The 17831-nt window shown below is 37.5% G+C and overlaps 2 protein-coding genes across 2 annotated transcripts; both read left to right on the top strand.

Moving 5' to 3' along the window:
- The first annotated feature begins 1959 nt into the window (after window positions 1–1959).
- Window positions 1960–7506, top strand: LOC135746102 (ankyrin repeat and LEM domain-containing protein 2). The gene is made up of 12 exons (XM_065264601.2): window positions 1960–2202; window positions 3119–3475; window positions 3552–3734; window positions 3839–4017; window positions 5179–5367; window positions 5451–5573; window positions 5654–5717; window positions 5794–5957; window positions 6032–6138; window positions 6207–6785; window positions 6857–6988; window positions 7090–7506. The coding sequence occupies exons 2-12, from the start codon at window positions 3130–3132 to the stop codon at window positions 7244–7246; spliced, it is 2223 nt and encodes a 740-aa protein (XP_065120673.1). The 5' UTR covers window positions 1960–2202; window positions 3119–3129; the 3' UTR covers window positions 7247–7506.
- Window positions 7507–7806: 300 nt separating this feature from the next.
- zdhhc8a (zDHHC palmitoyltransferase 8a) lies at window positions 7807–17155 on the top strand. The gene is made up of 10 exons (XM_065257813.1): window positions 7807–8437; window positions 11223–11344; window positions 11461–11618; window positions 11734–11906; window positions 12480–12582; window positions 12660–12751; window positions 12910–13030; window positions 14693–14795; window positions 14874–14953; window positions 15661–17155. The coding sequence occupies exons 1-10, from the start codon at window positions 8358–8360 to the stop codon at window positions 16492–16494; spliced, it is 1866 nt and encodes a 621-aa protein (XP_065113885.1). The 5' UTR covers window positions 7807–8357; the 3' UTR covers window positions 16495–17155.
- The last annotated feature ends 676 nt before the right edge of the window (window positions 17156–17831 follow it).

Here is a 17831-nt window from a genome sequence, read left to right on the forward strand (position 1 = left end):
GGGTTTGTTTTTACGAGATTGTGCTGGGGGCCCCAGTTTTATTACATTAACATGCCATATAAAAATACATTATTTATCATAAATTCTGTCTAATTAAACCTAAGAAAAGATAAGGCTTCTAACCAACAGCACTACATATAAATAATGAAATAAATAAAAATATGATCTCCAATAAAACACTTTGATATTTCACTTACCTATAACCAGCAGGAGGAGAAAGTCGTATTTGTATTTAAAACTCAGTATCAGTCATTTTATGAATATTAAACACCTATTTATTATTTGCAATAAACATTAAAAAATAACAGTGCATTATTGTGAACATTATACATTATTTTGCATTATACCGCACACCTTTTAAATGTCTTTAAAAATGCATCAGAGCAATGTTTGTGATAATTGTAGTATAAGAGGAATTATTGACTTTGATTGAATTTTTTGAAAATAATGCACACCCGCGATGTAAAGGCACTCCGCTTCACGTTGTGCCACATTACCACCTTGGGTGTGCATTATTTTCAAATAATTCAACGCCTGTCGTCAATTATTTCTTACCTATGACACTGACCTCATCAAATTACAGTCAATATAGTTAAAGTCACATGTGTATGTCAATGGTGTTGGTTCTCTATTGCTCTCAGGCACAATTATTGTAAACACAGGCATTGTGAAAGCTGATAAATCTTCATCATTCAGACACGTGCTGTAGGAGTTCATGCAGTAAAGCGTCACGCTCACTAGACTGACTCATAAATCACATGATGATGGAGGATCTGGACCCCATGAGAGCAGCCAGTGTCCTTCATCACCCTGAGGACATCATGACAGCCCTCTGAGAGACCCTGCATGGGATTTAGAGAATAAAAAGAGAAGGGGGGGCTGGGGTGGTCCTGGACCTCCTATATGCATTGAGGGATCCTTATAAAATATAGTTGAAAAAAGTCAACTTAATTTTATAAGTTATAACAACTCATCTGTAGTTATAACAACTCATTTTTGTCAAGATAAATAATAGTAAGTTGAAATTACTTCTGAATTGAATCAACAACATAAAAAATAAATAAATAAATAAGGCAGCAGAATTTTTTTACAGTGTACAGACAAAAACACATACAATAAAAATATACAATATTAATAACGTAAAAATTATTTTCCACCTCGGGCCACTTCTTTCACACTGGGAGTTTATTTATAAAGATCAAATGTGAATGCGCCGCGGTCACGTTGAACGAACCCGAAACCACCTGACCTAAATCAAACTCGTACCAACTTGCTCAGTAAAGTGTTCTGCGCAAACGTGTGAAAAACAACTTAACCCGTCGGTTTGGCCCCAAACCAGCAACACTTTAAAGTGAGAGTTCACCCAAAAAATCTGTCATCATTTACTCATCCTCATGTTGTTATACATTTATTTGTTCTGATGAACACAAAGGAAGATATTTTGAGGAATATTTGTAACCAAACCGATCATGAGCCCCATTCACTTCCATATTAGAAGAAAAGAGTGGGGCTCATGAACAATCCTCAAAATATCTGCCCTTGTGTTCATCAAAACAAAGAAATTTGTAACAACATGAGGATGAGAAAAAAATGACAGAATTTTCATTTTGGGCTGAACTATCCCTTTAACAGTCTGATGTCATCATTGTTATTTGGCAGTACCGGAAGTTAAAGAATGTATTTTTAATAACATGTTAGAGGAAGTATATCAACTGATTATGATGTGGCACACATGAATCCATGAGTATTTTAGAAAGTGCCGTCATTCTGAAGTTGTTTGAGTGAAGGTGGGTGTCATTGAGCTGTCTGCACGCGCATGCGCATGTGATGTTTGCGCTCCTCCCAACAGCAGCTTTCTCTCTCTCTCTCTCTCTCTCTCTCTCTCTCTCTCTCTCTCTCTCTCTCTCTCTCTCTCTCTCTCTCTCTCTCTCTCTCTCTTTCTCTCTCTCTCTCTCTCTCTCTCTCTCCCTCTCTCTCTCTATCTCATGGTTTACAGTAGGTATCTCAAAATCTTTCTTCTTTAATGTTAATGTCATTGATAAAGTCTGAGTTTCGTTTCTGCGCGCTTTCATGTTGTGACTCATCAGGACTCCGATGGAACTGCGACAGTATTTTAACATTAGATATAGATTGTGTTTGAGCTCTGGATTAATGTCAGACCTCAATATCATCAGTGTCATTCTGTGCATTTCGGCCTAACTGGTAAGAGTTTCATTCTTTTAATGTTTGATTTTGCTCTTATTGTGAACTACGTCACAGCGGCCCAAAGTTGCTCAGAGTTCTGCACGTGTGTGTGTGTTTAGGTCAGGGTTTTCATGAGAAGTTTTCTTCTCTTTTCGGGAAGTTTTTGCTCGTATAATGAAACGTGTTCATGATGTCATCTTTAGTCAAACATTCATGGAAAGAATTAAACTCTCAGGCTTTTTAACTCTTTCTTTACTGTTATTATTATACGACCAGCAGACCTTTATCAGTCCTCTAGTGCTTTACTACAGTTTATGGTAACACTTTACAATAGGGTTGTGTTAGTGACCATTAGTAAATAAATACATTAACATGAAAAATAATTTTTTTTTCAGAATTTATTAATTTTTGCTGTCAATACAGTTATTCATGTTAGTTCATGGTGCATTCGCCAATGTTAACAGTTTGAACTTTGATTTTAATAACATCAAAGTTAATAAATGCTCAAATTACCATTAACCAAGATTAATAAACGCTGCAAAAGTATTGTTCATTAATAGTTAATGTTAGATAATGCATTAATTAATTGTTAACAAACACAACCTTATGGTCAAGTGTTACCCTGTTTATTATATTTAGTGTTAACATATATATGTATATTTATTTTGAGCTGAAATGTATTTATGTATTTAAAATATGTATTTATGTAGATTTTGATATATGTTATATTATATATAAATAAAAATAATTATACATAAACAACATTTTTCTTAAAATTATATATGTGTGTATTTATATATACATAATAATTACACACGGTACACACACAAATATATTATGCAACGTTTGGTGCAAAATGCTGCAGACATTGTTTGTGTGTATCTTTCAAGGTGATAATAAAGCAAATAAATCCTTTTGTTGTTTTTGTTTTCAGTTTGTGTCATTATGGAGGAGGTACTAATGCGTCTGCAGACACTGACCCCAGATCAGCTGAGGCAACAGATCACAAGTGCTGGAATCAAGTGTGGACCCATAACAGCCACCACCAGGAGCATCTTTGAGAAGAAATTAGCTCGGGCTCTCCTGGAGAACCAAACAGATGGAAGTGATTCAGTGAGTCAGAGGAACTCAGATGGCGTGGTGGAGGATCTTCATCCGCCAATAAACGAACAGAACGAACAGGAAATGAATCATGAAGATCCAATCACAAATAGTCCAGAGATTTCCTCAGAACATCCTTCAGTTTATTACGGAGTGTGTCCTCAACCAGACGACTCATCAGTTAAAGACGGTATGTGTAGATCTGAGATGTGGATTGATTGAATGGTTATATTCTTGTTTTAATCATTATATGTTTACTGTGACAGATTCAGTGCACGTGTATGTGGATAAGACCAAAGCATTAAAGGCTGTGATGAAGCTGAAAGGCGCTCGATTCAAAGCCTTCAGCAGCAGAGAGTCGGCTGAAAACTTCTCTAAAGGTTTATGTGAGGACGGTGGATCACCTCATAAACTCTCAACAGAAAAACACAAAGCTTCATCTGTCACAGGTGATCCACAACACAACACATAATAACTGATGATGATGATTCAGCTCTTCACAGTAGATGAAAATAATGGATTATAAGTTTTATTTAACGTCTGATCTCTGTAGAGAGTTTAATAAGTGTGGATGTGGAGAAAGCGAATGAATTTAAAAGTCCACGAACACAAGATCTGACAGCAAAACTTCGCAGAGCTGTGGAGACCGGAGATAAAGAGGCTTTCAATAAACTTGTTTGGGAAAATCCAAGATATCTCATTGGATCCGGTGACAATCCAACTATTGTACAGGTTTGAATGTTTACAAAGACACAACTTCACTTAATTCACTGTTTTTCTTTTTTTGGACAAATAATGCAATAAAATATGTATTGTATATTAAAAAAAAAACACAAAAATGAAAATGTTTTATTGCTAAAAACATAAAGCCTTAAGTTTCAATTAGTTTTAAATTTTAAGTAAAAATCGCAAATTATTAGGTTTGTGTTATACTTTTAGTGGTTTTACCAACAAAGGCCACTAGGTGTCAACGGTTTGCTGCATACTCCTGTCACAAATTAATAAATTACTGCATTATTATTACTGATAAATGTTTGCAAATATGAAAACTACGTTCTTAGAGATTTTCAATGATATATAGTTTGTCAACATTTTTGAAGATTTATAATATGATATTGTGTTATAAATATATCATAATTAATATGCATTCCTATGGGGAGCGGGGTCATGTAACAAAAAACTGTCCCTACATTATTTTTTCCCCAAAATGGTTATATTATATGAAATTACACTCTTAGGATAGAGTTATAAATAAATAAAAACTATTTGGGCCTGTCTGTGGGTGGGCCCGTGACATTTTAGAAAATGTGTCTCACTACATCATAATTTTCCCAAATGATGATGAAATATAAAAATTAAACTCTTAGACCTTTTCAATGATATATAGTTTGTCATGATTAGATAAGAATTCACATGCAAAACACTGAAGTAAAGGCAGGCGTCCCGCTGGTGGGACCGTGTCATTTAGCAGGATTATTCATGTTTTGAGGCACACTTTTTTTAATAAATGAATCACTTACTCTTCCTACATAATTTATTTTATAAAACACTGCTGAAGTATTTATTCTAGAGGCTCAGATCCTTTCAACGATATGATATATAGTTTATCATGACTGTATAGGTGTCCTGTATATGGGACGGTGACATTTAAACAGTTAAACTTCAATATCTTTTAGACAAAACTTAATTTTTTATTTATTCATCAATAATCATCAAAGTGTCCTCTTTTAAATGAGATGAACCTTATGTTTATATTGTAAAGCGTTTGTGAATTACAGCGATTTAAGTTTGTATAGTGAATTTAATGAGAGTGGGTGGCAGTTACGGGGTTAATTATCAAATTAAAGTTGATAAATACAGTAGGATTGATTAATGTATGGTGTTATTTTCCAGGAGGGATGCAGGTACAACGTTTTACATGTAGCAGCAAAAGAGAATCAATCAGAAATGAGTCGACTCATCCTGGAGACTCTTGAGAATCCACAGTTCATGCGTCTGATGTTCCCGAATGATGATGAACTCATGCTGGCCCAGAGAATCACATATATACTTGATCTTTATCTCAACACGCCTGATAAAGCAGTCAGTAGTATGTTGAAATATTTACATACATGTTCTCCGTTTGTCTCCGTGAAGGTCTGAAGCCGCTTGTGTTTCTTTTACAGAGCAACGAGACGCCGCTACACTTCGCGTGTAAGTTCGGCTGTCCGGACGTGGTGAACGTTTTGTGTTCGCATCCGTTCACTGATAAAAACTGCAGGAACAAATATGGCCAGAAACCATCGAGTGTAAGAAACCCCTATTAAACATTGATCTCTGATGTCTGGAGTCCTACAGATGAGATGTTGTGCTTGTGCTTATTGTGTAGGTCATCTGTGAGCGGAAAAACAAAAGTAAAGAAGTGAAGCAGAAGATCGTGGCGTATTTGGAAGGTACTTTAATACATTCATCACACCTCGGGTCGACCCGTCCGCGTAACTTTAACACGAGTGTGGATTTGCATCACAGATAGATTTTATGTGCCGTTACTGAGGGCCACCGACAACACGCTGCATCCGGTGATCGGAGAGCCTTGGTGTCCGGGATCATCAGAGACCCCTGGGATGACAGAAGATCCTAAAAACCCAATGATGGCCATCAAGGCATTTGTTGGCCCTTTAAACTCATCAAAGGTATCTTATCTTATCTTTCTATCTGATTTTTGATGTGTACTCCAAGAGAAAGATAAATACAAGCTTTTACACAGGCAGAGGAGTTTCACAGATTGTGGAAAACACCGCCGCGGGACCGAGCCGGATATTTCCATCACATTTTGAAATCTGATTGGGATCAGGGTGCAGAGAGAGTGGGCAGGTGAGATCATCATCATTGAATGCAAACAATCTTCAATTCAAATGAATCTTTGGCCGTTGTGTTGACAGAGAGCTGGCACATGAACTGGGATTCCCCTGGGCTGAATACTGGGAATTTCTAAACTGCTTCATTGATTTATCCACCCAAGATGGTTTGGGAATGTTGGAAGAGTATTTGAGCGGTTGTAAGAAGGGAAAAGAGTCAAACTCTTTTCACGGAGGATCCGATGAAACGTCTACTTTAATCTGTGAGAAGTTTGAGAACGATCATCTGAATGATTCTTTTAAGACACATGAGAACTCGTGTAAAGATGATGATGATGATGATGGTCAGCGGTTCCCGGTCTGTGATCTGATGCAGGAGTTTGAGAAGGTTTCTGTTCAGAAGGAGTCAGCAGATGAAGACCACACAGATCCAGACTCTTGGGATGAATGTAGAAGAGCGCAGACTGAAGATGATAGCTCAGAGGATTATTTCACAGCAGATGAAGATGATGATAACCTCAATGGACGATGTTCACCAGCACTCATCTCTTCCAGCAGAAGACACATTGAACTGGAGACCAGTAGCTCTTCTGGTTCCTCTTTTAAATCAACACACAGCACATCTGACCTGCTGCCTCATACACAAGACAGTTTTATATTAGGGTAAGCTTCTTTCTACTCGGGATGTCCAGTTTAAAAACTCTTTTGTAATTATATATATTTTTTTCTTCTAGTAAATCACCAACAAAGCTTGACAATGAGGTCCTTAAAGCACTGAATGATGTGGAAGTTGACCATCTCTCGTATCCCAATATCATAAAATGGAAGAATAAAGTTTTGTCTTATCCTCCATCACAAAGACAAAGGTATTATACAGCAGCTCAACATTAACTCTTAAATGTCTTTCTCTTTCAATGTTTTTGAATCTGTTAAAATGTAAAATAACGTAACCCTGTTGATCCTTCAGTTGGCCAGCAGCTTCACAGATGACCAGAGACTCTGAGGGTTCAGCGGTCAGTAGATTTGACTGGCTAACCGCCTCATCCGGGTTTAGAAGCCCAGGTCACTTTAACCCTGAGCAATTTATGTTCAGCTCTCCGATTAAGTCCTACAGCCGTCTGTAACCTGTTATAAAAAGAGCAGGAGGGTGTTTAACTCTCATATTTGCACATAAGATGCTCTTACATGTACATTTATTATTTTAGGTATTGCTTATTACAAAGCAATGCATTTGTTTTATTCTATTTTTGATTTTGCATAGAACTGGTGGTGCTTTAAAAGAAATGCAATTTTTTTATCAAGAACTGTGTTTTTAATGTAAAAAGAAATCTGAAATGTATTTAAAATATACAACATTTTAATAAAGCGATTAAAGAAAAAAAAATTTCTTGCCCCATTTGTTTGTTTTATGCACAAATTTACTTTACATGTTTTTTGTCTAAAACTAGACTTAATTTCTTAGGTCAATTTGCTCATCAAAAAATACATCTTAATTTAGGAATTTTTAAATATTGGACTGAAAACAAGACAAAAATAATAAATAAATAAATAAATAAGTCAGGCTAAAGTGTCATAATCTAATGATGAGATGAGGAGCATCAAAATTTGATCTCACATTGATTTCAATCTTTAACATGACCTTACTCAATATAAAATATCTAAAATTCAAGATTATATATTTTTACAGAATGTCTCTTTCTTTCTGTAATATGATTTTATGTAGTTTTTGTAGTAAATATATGGTTTTACAAATGATAATCAATACGCCAATGATAATGCATGCCTATAAAAAATATATTCAAACTGTGGTTACTTTTCCTGAGAAATATGAATCACATGGCAGTACTGTTAACCACCACCAGATGGCGCCAGTACACCATTCATAACAACAAGCTGTCATAAAAAACCGATATTAAAATTTGCTTACTTACAATTGCTGACTATGTAAATTGTAAATGTATATCTGCTCATAAAAACAACCATAAGGCTTAGATATACACATCATTTATGTCAAGTTAATAATTTCATCAAACTTTATTGAAATATTGTAATTGGAGTTTTGATGCGCTGACTAAACCACGCCCACTGAGACCCCGCCCACGTATAAAGTGATGGAGAGTTCGAGCTCGATTGTTTTATTTGACTACTAGTGGTGACGATGAAGAAGAAGATGAAGACTGTGGTCTGTCTGACAACAAAAGTGTGATTGATTGATTGATTGACAGATGATCCAGGATGCGCTGGAGCGCGTACGCGCCTGTGACCGCTGCTGTGCTGCTGCTCGTGACTTCATCAACTCTGTTCTTCGTTTTTACGTAAGTCTATAACTTACTCGTTCTTTAAATGATTTTAAATGGTTTGTCTTGATTGTTGTTGTTTTCAGTACTAAATGATCTCAGTTACTCAGCACAGCAGTGTGTTTTTATTTACAGCATTGAGTGACACGTGTCTGTCTAAAGTTTAATTCAACAGACACACACATCAAGTTTTATAACATCTAACATCCAGGATTTGTATTTTCTGGCTTATTGTCATTATTTTCCTTGCACGTTGAGTATTTTAGTGCTGTTGTGGTTTATTGATTGAAATGATGTGAGTGAAGTTTGTGGAGGTTTGTCCCAGTTTCAGTGTGACGTCACCAGCATCAGCAGACGGGTCAGGAAGAGAAGGATTAGGATTTGTTCCACTGGTTTCTCTTCCAGTGGTGTTCATCAAATGTTTGACCTTCACTGAATGAGTTTAAGCTCACATCTGTCATCATAGATCTGTGTGTGTCTGTGTGTGTGTGTGTGTGTGTGTGTGTGTGTGTGTGTGTGTGCGTGCGTGTGTGTGTGTGTGTGCGTGCGTGTGTGCGGCCGGGTAATTATCACGTTGGGGGGACCAATTGTCCCCACAAAGATAGGAATACCAGTGTTTTTGTGACCTTGTGGGGACATTTTGATGTCCCCATGAGGAAACAAGCTAATAAATCAAACAGAATGATGTTTCTTGAAAATCTAAGGTATCAGACAGTTTCCTGTGATGGTTGGGGTTAGGGAATGGGGCAGGTAAGGGGAATAGAATATACAGTTTGTACAGAATAAAATGCATTACGTCTATGGAATGTCCCCAAAAAACATGGAAACCAGAACGTGCGTGCGCGCGCGTGTGTGCGTGCGTACATGCGTGAGGTTTTCTTGCTTTCTTGGTTTTCTTGACTTTAAGATACATTAGATCAGTTTGTGTGATCAAACCTGTGACCTTGGTGTTGCTAGCAAAATTCTCAACTAACAGGGTAGTTACAGTATATGTATTAGTAAAATTGACTGATGACATCACACCTTTAAATGCAGTTATAAAATGCTAGTTGAGTCGTCCTGGATGTTGATTGGTACTGTAGATTATACAGGAAGAGTTATGATGAAGTGAATCAGATGTTTAACATTAGTTTACATCTACTAGTAGAAGATGACACTTAACTTTAGATCAGTTTCTTCATATTTTCACAGTACTAGTTATAATATGGTTATACGGATGTGTTATAAACCTGTCCTTACTTGATTGCTTCCATTCAACTGCATGTGAGGATGAGTTTATTTCTGACTGTGATAATATAATAATAGATAATAATATACTGTGATTAATATCTCAGTCTCTATCTCTGTGTGTGTTGTGGGGCAGATGGTCACGTCTCATATAGACATCTGTGTTAATCCTTTGATAAGAAATTAGGATGTTGAAGAGAAAAGCTTTTGTCCTCAGACAGAAATCATCGACCTGAATTCAGTGAAGAGCTCAACTCTTCATGAATAAATCTATCAGACGTTTGTGTTGTGTTTGAAGAATAATATCAGGTGTGTTGTGTTGTGTTGTGTGATGTATCTGTAGTGTAATAACATACAGAAGAGATGTGAGAGTCAATGACCGCTCACAGATTTATTCTGATGAGTTTCATGATGATGATAAGATTGTTTGATTCCTCTACAGTCTTCTCAGTCTTCTCTCGTATAATAATAATAATAATAATAGTTGAACTTCAGTAGATGATTTGTGTTTGTTGTATTGTTGTGTATTATTGTGTTTGTTGTATTGTTGTGTATTATTGTCTCGTGTGCAGCAGACGGGGGGTTGATCTGGATTCAGTAATCTGGGGATTAGTGACCCTCCTCTGTTTATAACAAACTCACATCAGCAGTTGATTGAACAAAAATCTGATCTGAGTACAGTTGGAAATATAAATGTCTACAGAAATATGACAGAGATCAGTGGAGGACAGCAGGGCAAAAACTAACACTTTTTGACTTTGGCTCTTTTAAATATGTAAGTTATATGAATCATTGTTGTTACACCTGCTAAAAAAAGGAATTTTAAACAAATAATTCAATCAAATTCTGTCTATATATCATATAGAATATATAAAAAATATATAAACATGTTAATGTTTCTTAAATACATACATAAATGTGTGTGTTTATATATTTACATAATAATTACACACAGCAGCACACACTTATATATTATGCAAGAATCACTTTTATTTTGTACAGTATGTGATTAATCGTGATTAATCTTTGCCCAGCACAAAAAAAAAACTTTACTTTCATGCCTGCAAAACACTCTTTGTTCAATATCTTAACCAACACATCAAAACTTTCTATAAATTCACAGAAGATCTTCTGACAGTAAGAGAAAAAGACCAAAAGCACAGATTGATTGGCCCTGTAGAAATATTTAAAGTAGTCGTGTTATAATAGGCTTCATGCCCAGCTGCACTACTTCCTGAACTTCCACCATCTCCTTGTTTCCTGTCTGCCATTATTGGACAAACTGATTAATCCAGGTGTGCCTGACCTCAGTAGTCACAACAACAATAATCAGACACACCTGGAATAATCAGTTTGTCCAATAATGGCAGACAGGAAACAATGAGCTGGCTGAAGTTCAGGAAGTTGTGCAGCTATAAAGCTTATTAACCCCGCAATAGTTTGTGCCTGCTCACCCCTACTAATAGATATACATCACTGACAGGATTATAGCACATATTAGACATCAAGTCTTTCTTTAGTAAAACGTGTACTGATGGAAAATTGAGTCAATGTTCTCTCTCTCTCTCTGTCACAGGTGTCCCTGGCTCGCTCAGCACGTGTCTCTTACTCTTCCGTCATGTGTTGGAGTCCTCTTCCTCTTTGTCATGGCAAACTTCATACGGGCAGCGTTTATGGATGCCGGTGTGTTCCCGAGGGGTCAGTTGATGTGAATGATTGTTTTATGAGTTGCAGTCGTGCATTATCACTGTCAGTTAGAGATGTGCATGCATTACTGCTGTCTGTAGGTTTTCAGTCCTGTGTTTATCCCACAGCTGATGAAGATGAAGATAAAGACGATGATTTCTGTGCACCGCTCTATAAGAATGTGGAGGTGAGAGGAGTTCAGGTGCGCATGAAGTGGTGTCCCACCTGTCACTTCTACAGACCACCGAGATGTTCACACTGCAGTGTTTGTGATCACTGTGTGGAGGTGAGAGAGAGAGATGTGTGTGTGTGTGTGTGTGTGTGTATTCTTTATATTAGTCTGTAAAATAATCCTTTACTGTGTTTGTGAAAGTAATCGATAAGTGTTGAACTTCTATCAGGACTTTGATCATCACTGTCCATGGGTGAACAACTGCATCGGCAGACGAAACTATCGCTTCTTTCTGCTCTTTCTTCTCTCTCTGAGTCTTCACATGGTGGCTGTTTTTTCTGGTGGTCTCCTTTATGTCCTGGATCATCTGGAGAACCTGTGGCAGCTACACGCTGCTGTAACGTATCTTTCTGCTGCTGCGTGAGCTTTATGTCATTTCTCATGAGCTATAGTCGCAATATTCATTATAGAGTTTCCATGTGCTATAACTGGGTCCCCAGTCAACCTAGAAAATGTAAAAAAAGATCAACTAAGTAACTTAGTTTTGGTAAACCATTCTCTGCAAGCATGTGAAAAAATAGCTCACTGAAATTTGTCTCTCTTGTGATGTCAGAAGGGGATCTTATTATAATAAAACCGCCTCTTAATCTGAACTATCCAACCACAGCACTTACATTTAGTGCAGAGAGAGAAAAAATAATTGACAGCACAAATGAGTTTCAATTTCAACAAACCACCATTATGGTGATCAGTGTTTGCATTAGCAGCTCATTTGCATTTTAAAGGACACACACAAAAACTGCACATTTTTGCTCACACCTGCAAAGTGTCAATTTTAACATAGGCTACATTTTAAATAAATTATCTGTGGGGTATTTTGAGCTTATACTTCAGATATGTACTCTGAGGACACCAAATATTTATTTTACATCTTAAAAAGATCTCATGATATGACCCCTTTAACTCAGTCCTCAGACTGTCAGTGGTGAGCGTGTCGGGTTTGTTCTTCATTCCTGTCGCGGGTCTGACGTGTTTTCATCTTGTGCTGGTGGTGAAAGGTCGCACGACCAATGAACAGGTGAGCGAGACCCCTGTGACCTGGAGAAGATATTAAATCAAACTGAAATAATGCTGACAGATGTGATATCATTACAGGTTACTGGGAAGTTTCACGGTGGAGTCAATCCGTTTACACGCGGCTGCTTCGGCAATGTGAAGTTTGTTCTTTTCAGCCCAATTACACCGACGTGAGCGCTGAAATTTTACCACAGTTTGCATTTTTCATTACCGTAAAATTAACAGTTTACCCCCAAAAATTCAACTTCAGTCATGATTTACTCGCCTCATGTTCATCCAAACCTGAATGACCACAGATTGTAAATCTTTTCTGTTCTTTCAATGACAGATACGCTGGAAAACTTTGGGATAAATTTCCAATTCACATACCACCTCCATTGTCTCATTCTGATTCTCATCAGGTCGCTGTTAAGACTGAAGACAACAACATCCAGAAACAAATACTACCAGTAAAATATAATTTCAGACATCATCCTCCTGTAATATATATATATATATATATATATATATATATATATATATATATATATATATATATATATATATATATATATATATATATATATATATATATATATATACTCACCTATAGGATTATTAGGTACACCATACTAATACTGTGTTTGACCCCCTTTTGCCTTCAGAACTGCCTTAACTCTACGTGGCATTGATTGAATAAGGTGCTGAAAGCATTCTTTAGAAATGTTGGCCCATATTGATAGGATAGCTTCTTACAGTTGATGGAGATTTGTGGGATGCACATCCAGGGCACGAAGCTCTCGTTCCACCACATCCCAAAGATGCTCTATTGGGTTGAGATCTGGTGACTGTGGGGGCCATTTTAGTACAGTGAACTCATTGTGATGTTCAAGAAACCAATTTGAAATGATTCGAGCTTTGTGACATGGTGCATTACCCTGCTGGAAGTAGCCATCAGAGGATGGGTACATGGTGGTCATAAAGGGATGGAGATGGTCAGAAACAATGCTCAGGTAGGCTGTGGCATTTAAATGATGCTCAATTGGCACTAAGGGGCCTAAAGTGTGCCAAGAAAACATCCCCCACACCACTACACCATTGCATTAATGAGAAATTGAACAGGTGTTCCTAATAATCCTTTAGGTGAGTGTATACGTGTGTGATACATACTTAATGTGAATAGTAAATAAATGAATTATAAAAACAATGATTAAAGCCTTACCCCTCGTTCAGACAGCCAGCGACGTTATCGCTGTGTGTCGCTTGTCTCTTTCAATGAGGCGTTTCTAAATCTGCTTGTCATAAACAAATGAGTTCCATCCACGCCAGTAACTGACGAGAGAAGGATGACGTGAACTCCACTGCTTTGTTCTCATTGGTAGTCGCTCCCGAAAGTCGCTCGACATTTGCATAAAGTTAAACTTTTCTTAACTTTCTCGCGTCGCTGGACACGCCCATACGGTCGCCAACGGTCACTTTCGCTCATGTCGCCGGAAGTCGCCAGGTTTCCATTGAAATGAATGAGATCGCGTCGCTCTGCTACTGCTTGTCGTTGGCTGTCTGAATGGGGCGTTAATGAGGCATTAACTGTGTATTGCAATGCTGTTCATGAACTTTATACTCTGATCTATTAAACCACTTAACTTAGTTTATATAAACCTGTGATCAGTCAGCAGATTTACTTGAACATTAGTTTAAAGGTGCAGTGTGTAGATTTTGTGAATTGCAACCAACGGCTCAGTCCACAGCTCACCCCTCCCTTTCGAAACACGTAGAGAAGCTACGGTAGCCATCAGAGGACAAACATCTTTGTCTGAGACAACATAGTGACAAAACACAGTTTGTCCATTAAGGGCTACTGTAGAAACATGGGACCCGCGATGTTTGTAGATAAAAACGTCTCATTCTAAAGTAATAAACACATAATGGTTCGTTATGAAAGGTCTTTATACACCACTGATCATAAAGTGATGTAGATTAAATTACATTTCTGTCATGATAATGTACACACTGCACCTTTAACTCATTACAGTATAGAGAAGTTTAATGTGACAGTGCTCTCAGACATCTCTTTAATAGTTGAATATAAAGCAAACCGCTGTGGTTTTTCTTGTGTGATTTAACTCTTTCAGACTGATGATGATGAAGTTATTATTGATCCTGATGTCAGTCCACCTCCACTTCCACCTAAACCAGATCCACTCGTGATGAAGAAACACTTGGCTGCGCTTGAAGGTCTGTGAGGAGATGAATCTTCTCATCTGATCTTCTCAACATCTTTATGAGCACTAAATGTTTCTGTTTGTTTTAAAGAGAGTCTGCTTCGGGTGAGGGCTAAACATCAAACCTTTGAATCATCCAGCGCTGGCTTTTATCAGATTCCCAGAGATGAGGTGACAAAACAACACATCCCGTTTACAGACTGATGTACTATCTTATAACACAGTAGTTTGTATACTTTTGTAGTAGACTGTTAAATATTTCAACATCTTTTAAAGGGTTTTTTATTTTATTATTTCATACTGTGTTCCACTAAAAGCATACAAAGATTTTTATCTATAAAAGGTCATAATTAGTAAGTAATAGCATGAGAATATTTTATAAAACGCTTAAAGTTCACCCAAAAATGAAAATTCTGTCGTTGTTTTCTACCTCTCATGTTGTTATAAACCTGTATTAAATTTATTTTTTTCTAATGAACATGAAAGAAGATATTTTAAATATGTTTTGTAAACTGATCATGAGCCCCATTCACTTCAATTGTAGGATAAAGAATACTATGGAAGTAAATGGGGTCCATGAAAGGTTTGGTTACAAACATTCCTCAAAATATCTTTCTTGGTGTTCATCAGAACATAGAAATGTATATTCAGGTTTATAACAACATGACAATGATGACCAATTTTTGAGTTTTGTGTGAACTAACCCTTTTATATTAATGCAGTTTATTTTTCTCTTCATGTATCAGTAAACACATACAGTTGTGTTGTTGTTTGTGTGACATACAGTATCTGATACCCTGTTATATATGAGCTCTGTATCAGACCCAGAGGACTGAATTAGATGTTACAACACAGCTTTCCTTCATCTGTTCATGTAGATTGGGAAGAAGGATTCGGTTTGTGAGTCCAGCGTGCTGCCGTCTGAAGATCAGAAGATGATCTCTCTTCAGCGTCTGCAGTCTCCCACACTGAATCTAAACTCAATGAACGAACACTCGCTGAGTCTCCGTGCAGACAGAGTTCAGCTGCGCAGTCAGCAGACAGAAACTCTCAGTAATCGGGCCGGTAGTCTCTCCTACGACAGTCTGATCCGTCCGGCTGAAGTCACCCCGCGAAGGCTGCTTCATGTGGGCAACCAGACGCCTTTACTTCCTCTGGATCCAAATCCGTCCAGGGCTCCTGATGACATGCGGCGAACTCCAGCACGCGCCTGCAGCCCGGTGTTTATGAACATTAGCCGACATTCTCCATCACCCGTTCACTACGATAGCCTCCCTAAACCAGCCATGAGCTCCATCCAGGAGCACCGTGAGCCCGGTGACAAATCCAAACCTTCTGTCGTTCTCGGATCGGACGCAGGCGTCTATGACACTCCCAGCAGACGCAGCCTGCAGTATGATTTTCGAGGGTCATCTCGTGGCCCCACACCGCCGGCGTACGGTTCACGGGAGTTTCTCCTGAGCAGCGCCGCGTACGGTTACGTCAGCAGGTCTCATCTCTCTTCATCCGCCTCCCTCGGCCCGCGGACCTCCGGCTCACCGATGCACTTTAATGCAGCGCTTCAGGGTCGATCTCTCTCCCCGTCTTTCTATCATTCACTGGACCGTCAATCCCAAATCTCTTCATCCACATTACCTGCAGCTCTTCAGATCCCTCGAAACACTTTGACATTCAACACTACCTGTGAGAGAAAAGACATCAACCCAAACTGAGCGTTTTAAAACTTTACAAGAATATTTCTAGTTTTCAGTTTAATCTAAGTCATTTTTATACGTTTTAATGTAGTAATTATGTAGAAATGTGAGCGTTTGCTGGTGAAACAGTATAAGAAACTTCTTGTGGTGATATTCCCTTCATTAATTCTTAGTCTATTTGTATGTAGATTTGTATTTTTATTTAAAGGTACAGTGTGTAAATTTAAGCGGCATCTAGTGGTGAGGTTGCGAATTGCAACCAAAGGCTCAGTTCACTGCTCACCCCTCGCTTTTGAAACGCATAGAGAAGCTACGGTAGCCGCCACTGGACAAACATGTCATCTTCAGAGACAACTTAGTAAAAAAGTTTGTCCATTAAGAGCTTCTGTAGAAACATGGCGGCCCAAAATGGCGACATCCATGTAAGGGGACCCTCGTGTATGTGTATAAAAACGTCTCATTCTAAACTAATAAACACATAACGGTTCATTATGAAAGATCTTTATACACCCCTGATAATAGTTTTGCATATAATTTTGCATTTTTGTCAAGAGATCCTTCAAAAAATTACACACTGCACCTTTAATTATATTTATGTTGCATTATTTGATCTAAGAAGCTTGGTAGAAAATCTGTTCATTCTGTGCATTAATAAAATGCATACATTTATTTATATGAATGAATTATTATTGCCATTAAACTTTTACATGCATATTTGTAATATTTACAAGTGCAGCAATGTTAAGTTAAAAAAATAGACCGTGAATCTGCACTATTTTGTTGATATACTTTAGTGAATAACTGGGAAACTTTAGATCTTGTGCACGTTACAGTTAATGTTAAAGATCACAGCAGGTGTTTTTCACTTTCTTTTCTTCATTTATTTTGTCGGTTCAGTGAAAGAGCAGAAAAACACAAATCAGCTCACATTGATCGACTACAATTTATGTCAAACATGAAGTAATTTAGCTCAGCACTGATGTGAGGTGTAAATGATGTTTTATTCATATATCAAATCTGAATTCATCTTCATGAAAATAAACTCTTATCATTGTTTCTACATCATTACTGGAGAAATAGTTATGTAATTTAAAATATCTTACACAGGTAGGGTTAAAGCTCCTATAACACAGCTGTTTCTGCTCATCTTGAGTACTTATAGAGTAAATATTACATCCTTCATATCTCTGAAGAGTCTTTAGTTTGATCAGATTTATATATAGTGAATGTTTCAGGGAAATCACAGCACATGCACAGCTCCGCTGGAGTAATGTAGTAAAAAGCTGCATGATAATCAGCGTGCTTGACGTTTATTAATTATGACCTGAAACAGACGCACAGCGATTTGAGGAGGA

Source organism: Paramisgurnus dabryanus, chromosome 10, assembly GCF_030506205.2.
Source record: "Paramisgurnus dabryanus chromosome 10, PD_genome_1.1, whole genome shotgun sequence".
Classification (NCBI taxonomy): Eukaryota; Metazoa; Chordata; class Actinopteri; order Cypriniformes; family Cobitidae; genus Paramisgurnus; species Paramisgurnus dabryanus.

Bases quoted from the DNA above. Each gene is read 5' to 3' on its own strand.
- LOC135746102 (XM_065264601.2), top strand. From the start codon at position 3,130: ATGGAGGAGGTACTAATGCGTCTGCAGACACTGACCCCAGATCAGCTG. The intron at 5,574-5,653 runs GTAAGAAACCCC...CTTATTGTGTAG, and splicing joins ATGGCCAGAAACCATCGAGT to GTCATCTGTGAGCGGAAAAA. The intron at 5,718-5,793 runs GTACTTTAATAC...TTTGCATCACAG, and splicing joins GATCGTGGCGTATTTGGAAG to ATAGATTTTATGTGCCGTTA.
- zdhhc8a (XM_065257813.1), top strand. From the start codon at position 8,358: ATGCGCTGGAGCGCGTACGCGCCTGTGACCGCTGCTGTGCTGCTGCTC. The intron at 12,752-12,909 runs GTGAGCGCTGAA...TTTCAATGACAG, and splicing joins TTCAGCCCAATTACACCGAC to ATACGCTGGAAAACTTTGGG. The intron at 13,031-14,692 runs GTAAAATATAAT...TAACTCTTTCAG, and splicing joins TCCAGAAACAAATACTACCA to ACTGATGATGATGAAGTTAT.